This window comes from Equus quagga, chromosome 7, assembly GCF_021613505.1.
Source record: "Equus quagga isolate Etosha38 chromosome 7, UCLA_HA_Equagga_1.0, whole genome shotgun sequence".
NCBI classification, from domain to species: Eukaryota; Metazoa; Chordata; class Mammalia; order Perissodactyla; family Equidae; genus Equus; species Equus quagga.
In genome coordinates, this window is record NC_060273.1 from 7,321,213 (window position 1) to 7,327,698 (window position 6,486).

Consider the following 6,486-nt stretch of genomic DNA (forward strand, 5'->3'; position numbering starts at 1 on the left):
TGATGCTGATGGTGCTGATGGTGGTGATGATGGTGATGGTGGTGATGATGCTGATGCTGATGGTGGTGATGGTGGTGATGATGCTGATGATGGTGGTGATGGTGGTGATGCTGATGCTGATGGTGGTGATGGTGGTGATGATGCTGCTGATGAGGCTGATGATGATGGTGGTGGTGATGCTGCTGATGGTGCTGATGGTGGTGATGGTGGTGATGATGCTGATGGTGGTGATGATGCTGCTGATGGTGGTGATGCTGATGGTGGTGATGGTGGTGATGCTGCTGATGAGGCTGATGATGATGGTGGTGATGATGCTGATGATGGTGGTGGTGATGCTGCTGATGGTGCTGATGGTGGTGATGATGCTGATGATGATGATAATAATTATGGTGATGGTAGTGATGATGATGATGGTGATAGTTGTGGTGATGATGATGGTGGTGGTGGTGATGAAGGGCTGAGGGACGATAATAAGAACAGCTTCCATTTATTGAGAGCCCTCTACATGCCAAGTCCTGTAACAGGGGCTCTCATCCACTCTCTCATTCAAGTCCAAGAGTAGTGCTGTGGGTGTAGGCACCATTATATGCCTATTTTACAGATCAGGAAACAGAGGTGTGGAGGGGCCATTAAGTTGTGCACAGTTGCACAGCTCCCACGTGGCACTGCTGGGGTTTGAACCTGACTCTGGTGGACTTCAGAGTCCATGTTCTTTGCCCATGTTTACCTCTCTGACATGATCAAGAAGCTTATAATAATAACAACAATAATAATAATTTCCATGAATTGAGAACTTGCTACGTGCCAAGCATTGTGGTAAGTGCCTTATCTCCCTTAACCTTCAGAATAGGGTTACTACATTTAGGGGGTAAAAAAGAAGCAAGACTCTCAGTTAAATTTAAATTTTGGAAGTCTGAGGCCCGGGGGGACAAGCTCAGGACTTGGTTCCAGACACAGGGCCGTCAGGAGCTCCAGGGACCACCCGCTCCCCTCCCCCAGGTAGGGATGCCAGATTTAGCCGTTAAAATCCAGGATGTCCAGTTAACTATGAAAAACAGCAACTACTTTTTTTAGCATAGGAATATCCCATGAAATATTTGGGACATCCTTAGGCTAAAAAAATTATAAGTCATTTATCTGAAATTCATGTGAAAGGTCAGGCTCGGGCCCCTCCTTCACTGTCCACGAGCCAGGACGACAGGAGAAGTGACAGACCGTGTTGATTTCCCTCGGGGACGTCCAGCCCGCTTGCGGTGATGGCCTGTGCTGACTGTGGGTTCTGGTTGTTCTTGGGCTGTCGTGAATGCGGGCTGCTCCCTGTCCTGAGCTGAGAGGCCTTCCCACGAGGTCCACGCGGACCGAGGCTGGCCTTCCTCGTGAGCTGGGCATCACACCAGGCTCCCGGGATGCGAAGCGACAGGCAGAGTTCACGGCCTGGCAAGGGGCTTGGGCGGGACACAGAGAAGGTGGGCTGGGAAGATAGAGAAGCAAAGAGGCTCAGACGGCATGAGGTGTCGCTTGACGGGTGAGTCATGGTCACATTGCAAGTTGGCAGTGTGGCTCAGGAACAGAGAGCAGAAACGGGGTTCCCACCCCATGAGTGAAGTCAGACCCCCCCCAGAGAAGTGAGGCCCAGCCCCAAGGAAGGCCTGCGATGTTTTCTCTGTAGGTCTCGTAAGTGTCCCAGTTGCTGCCGCCCATCCTCAGTCGTGAGGGCAGCTTCTGGAGGACGTGCAGCTTGCAGGGCCCCGACTGAGGCCCCGGCCCTGAGAAGGGGTGTGGAGGACAGTGTTTCCCAAAGTGAGTTCCATGCACAGGATGGGGCCACAAACAGGGTTCCGTGGAAACGTCCCAGAGACTGGCATCTTGCTTTGGGAGCCCCAAGCTGGCTCATTTAAAGGGATGGGAGGGGCTGGGGTCTCCACCAGGGCCTTAAAAAGCTATAGGCCAGGAGGCAGGATTACAGAAATGCCCTCAAACAATGAGCAGACAGAAGGGCGAGAGAAAAGGGAGGCTGTGGATGCGCAGGCCTGGAGGCCTGCAGGGAGGAGGGGGCAGGGAGCCCCGCGTCCTGCCTTGATTCACTAAGTGAACAGTTCCTTAGCCTGACGTTGTGTGTGTGTGTGTGTGTGTGTGGCACAGGGGCCCCAAGGGGTGTCCGAAGGTTTGAGACCTTGTTCCCAGCCTCCCCACACCCGCTCTGGAGGGAGAGAGGAGTGTGTGCAAATTGCTGGCTCCCAGCTGGTCAGCACGTGCAAGGGAGGAGTAGAGTGAGGGCTGGAGTGACTTCTGAGCCTCAGTTGCCCCACCCATGGAGACCAAAATGGGTCCCCTTCCCTGGTGGGGTGAGGACTCAGGATCCTGCGTGGCAGAGCCTGGTGCGGGGCCCGGCATGCACATGGGGCCTTTACGATCCCCGGAAGATGGCTTCATCCCCAGCTTCTCCCGAGGGGCCGTGATGCCAGGACACTTGCTCCCGTCTCCACCCCTGCACCCGGAAGCTGTTCGGGGTTATCCAGGCCCTCGTTTGTGGACAGCGGACAGTGGGGAGGGACCAAGAGCCTCTGCTCTGAGTGACCATGTTAGCTTCCTGGGGCTGCTCTCACCGGTCACCCAACCTGGGTGGCTTAAGGCAACGAGAACTGATTCTCTTGGCGTCCTGGAAGCCAGACGTCCGAAATCAAGACACCGGCAGCCTCGGCTCTGTCCGAGGCTCTGAGGGACAGTCCCTCCCAGCCCCTCTCCCGGCTGCTGTGGCTGCCGCCGTCCTCGGCATTCTTTGGCTTGTTGACTTCTGCCTCCGTCTTCACGTGGCCTCCTCCTCTGCGCACGTGTCTCTGCGTCAGATTTCCCTCTTCCTATAAGGGCGCCAGTGTTAGATTTAGGGCCCGCCCTAATGCCGCATGACCTCATCTGAACCCAACTGATAACATCAGCAAAGACCCTATTTCCAAATAAGGTCATGCTCACAGTTTCCAGGTGGACATGCGTTTGGGGAGGGGGATACCGGTGAACCCAGTACAACTCCAGACCCCAAGCCTTGAGTGAGGACAAGCTCTTTTTCTCCTGGAAGAACCACCACCTTTCTAGAAGAAGAGCTGCTAATGGACATGGCTGACATCTGTCCAGCACCTGCCGAGCGCCAGGCCCTGGGCTTAGGGCTTGACGTAGACACCTCGTCTCACCACGTTCTCACCACAGCCCACTGAGGTCAACAGCATTTACGTCCCTCAGTTTCCAAAAGAGGAAACTGAGGCACAGGTCCCTTAAGTGACTTGCTCAAGGTTGTGCTGTGAGAAAGAGGCAGAGCCGGGTTTTGAACCCAGGACTGGAGGTTTCCAGAGCCACAGCTCTGAACCCCACGCTGGTCCTGCCAGTCCACACAGAGGCCCAAAGGCTGGACCAGGGGCAGGAGTGCTCGAGCAACCACAGCCACTGAGCCGGCTGCTACACAGGTGACGGGCTTTGACGCGGCCTTGTCTCCCCCACTGCAGGCCCGGTACCCCCAGTTCATCAGCAGAGTGAGGGGACGAGGCACCTTCTGCTCCTTCGACACTCCAGACGAATCTGTACGAAATAAACTCATTTTAATAGCCAGAAACAAAGGTAAGGCAGCCAAGAGGGGAAGCTGAGCGTCCTCGGTGTCCCACGTTACCTGGGGGGACGGGGTGGGGGAACAGGTTGTACATGGGACTGAAAATACCCTGAATGTGCTCTCTTGAAAGAAGGGAAAGTAACCAGCGGGCTCTCTTTATACATTTACTCATTCGAGAGAGATTCACGGAGGAGGTGAGTGGGCCAACCCTGGAGAGGGGCCCAATGATGAACATGGCCATGGGGGCCCTGCCTTCAAGGAGCTTACAGTCTAGCAGGAAGGGCGACATTAAAGGGACTATTTTGTACATGACGGTTGCAATTATGAACCCTAGGAAGGAGGAAAAGGGGCTAAGGCATGGAGAGCTGGGAAAAGTGTCGAGACCAGGAAATCAGGGAAGGCTTCCTGGAGGAGGTGGCATGTTACCGTAAGTCTTGACAGATGAACAGGGTGGCCAAGTGAAGGAGAGGAAGGGCATTTCGGGCAGAGGGAGGCACGTGCACAATTAGCTGAGGCAGGATGGAGCTGACGGAGGTGAAGAGAGCGGAAGGATGGAATGTGACAGACTGGAGGGGCTGGTGCAGGGGAGGGGCGGCCAGGCCCACCTCGCATCGCCCTGTGGATCAGCTTCAAGATTCTGGACTTTTCCCTGAGAGCTATGGGAAGCCATGGGTGAGTTTTAAGTGGGGTAGATCTGGGCACCGCCTGTGTGTCGAGCACAAGGTCTATCTTACAGAACGTGGACTTATTTCCTTTCCCCACCACATCACGAGTTTCTGAAAGGCAAGGCCTTTCTCTCAGGGTTTCTCTCCGACAGACCCAGTGCAGGGGCCTGGGAGCAGGCGTGCAAAGTTGGAAGGAGGGAGGGAGGGGAGAGCAGGATGGGTGAGGTGGATGGAGGGCGGGTGCCTGGATGGGAGGAGTGATGTGGATGTTCTGATGAGAGCAGCCGGCCCTCACCGTGGGTGATGTGTGAGCCCCACCCCTGACCGCCCTCCCTCCTTCCCTTCCAGGCGTGGTGCTGGGGGGCTGTGGCGACAGATCCATTCGCTTCCGACCCACTCTGGTCTTCAGGGATCACCACGCGCACCTGTTCCTCAATATTTTCAGCGACATCTTAGCCGACTTCAAGTAAAGAAGCCATTCCCCCTGCGCTCGAGAAAGCCCTGATTCAACAGTTGTCAAATTGATTAGTTTGCCTAATTCATGTTTTCACTTAAAGTATCAGAGGCGAATGCATAAACCAGAGGGTTATTGGTGGGGAGGGGATGGTTTGGGGGCTCGGCGGGAGGGGAGGGGCCGAGGGGCTGGCTTGGGTTTTCCTCCCTGCAGAGCCGGTGCGGCACAGTGGTCGAAGCCCAGAAATTCTGCTTGAGCCCTGGACGTAGTCTCAGGACGGCCCACGCGGGTCCTGGCCGTGTATCTGTCCACTTTGACCCTGACAATTTCTTTGGAAGCCAGTCAAGGGAATGACACCTGCTCTGGAACTGGTGGCTGGGACTTGTGGGTTCCATCCCTTTCAGTGTAGTAGTCTGTGATCGGGGGTGCTGGCTCCCTTCGCCCTCTGCAGCAAACACGCTCTCACCCCTCACCAGCCCCTGGAGCCCTGAGCACGTCCCATGGTCGGTTCAGGGAGGGACAGGACAGAGCACAGGAAGGCAGGACAGCAGGACATCAGGATGACCCAGGGGGTGTGGGAGGGGGTCTTCTGGCTTCCTTGGGACTTGGGCCACACCTCTCAGTGCATCTGGGGATTTCTCTAAACTGTGAATCCTGTCCTTGACGGGGCTCTGCCCTGGGAGAACCACCTGCGGCGTCACCCACGGTTCTTACTCACCGTCCCCATTCCCCAGACTCTTTCCCTCCTGTTAAATGTCAGCCTAGACCTCTGTGGAAGGAAGGCGCAGCCTGAGCATCCGCGGGGACACACGGGAGCTGAAGGATCAGAAGCACAAGCCAGTCTCCCAGCAGTTGGGGGTGGGGGGGAGAGGGAGGGGGCAGGAGCCCAGGGGCTGGGGCTTCGGGGGCCCCTTCCTCCCCCTCTCGCAGTTCCTTTCTGGGGTCTGACTCGCGGACCCTGCATCCCGCAGGCTCTTTCTCTCATCCTTGCTCATCCGCCTTTGTCCACTTCTGAGCAGATGCGGGAACAGCTCTGCTGTTCCACCAGAGGCCATTAAAACTGCCGAACGAGGTTTCTTCTGGAGGGAAGCGTCGTGAATTACAGGCACCAGAGGGAAGAAACAGCCTGGTGGTTCGAGATGCTTTCCTTGTCCTGGCCACTCCAAGTCAGAGATTTTCTGACACGAGTGAGGATGCCTCAGGGCACAGGCTCAAGGCTTAATTGGACTCTGGCTGGGACGAAGGATCTGTGCTGGAGGCAAGGCATTCTTGGAACTGACTTGACCTCAAATGTTCCCCAAAGGGGCATTGTTAGTCCTACAGCGATGAAGTGTTGATTAGTGGGTGGAGACAGAAAGTCTGGCTTGTATTCTCTGTCCAGAAAGAAGCCGCCCCGTCTCCTGGTGCCTTGGTGGACTGCTGGGGGAGACGGGCGTGTCGAGGCTCTCGATGAGTACTTTGCGCTTTTAATAATTCATCATCCAAAGATCTCAAAGTGGTTTTTTTTTCTGCTTCCACCCTTCAGCAGACTTGGTCATCCACCTATTTTTGTTGGGAACGAAAGGCACTGACGGGTTGGAGACACGCGGGCAGATCCGTGAATTCGGTTCACTCTGCGTTCTCGCAGTCCGGGCTCATGGTTGCTTTAAGAAGGTGCTCTGCCGTGCTCAAGGCCATTTCCACGGCCGGCTGCACGGCACTGTGGGCCTCTCCCTGCAAGGTTTTACTCATTCATATATTCATTTATTTATTCAATCATTCATTCATGAAAC

At 55.5% G+C, this 6,486-nt stretch overlaps 1 protein-coding gene across 3 annotated transcripts in view; it reads left to right on the plus strand.

Annotated features, from left to right (window-relative positions):
* Nucleotides 1-6,202, plus strand: part of ABAT (4-aminobutyrate aminotransferase) — a 92,414-nt gene extending 86,212 nt beyond the window's left edge. For all 3 annotated transcript variants that reach the window (XM_046666942.1, XM_046666943.1, XM_046666944.1), the window contains 2 exons: nucleotides 3,495-3,606; nucleotides 4,609-6,202. In XM_046666942.1, coding sequence (XP_046522898.1) covers nucleotides 3,495-3,606; nucleotides 4,609-4,730 — 234 coding nt within the window. In that variant the 3' untranslated portion in view covers nucleotides 4,731-6,202. The remainder of the gene's footprint in view (nucleotides 1-3,494; nucleotides 3,607-4,608) is intronic.
* Nucleotides 6,203-6,486: the final 284 nt, after the last annotated feature.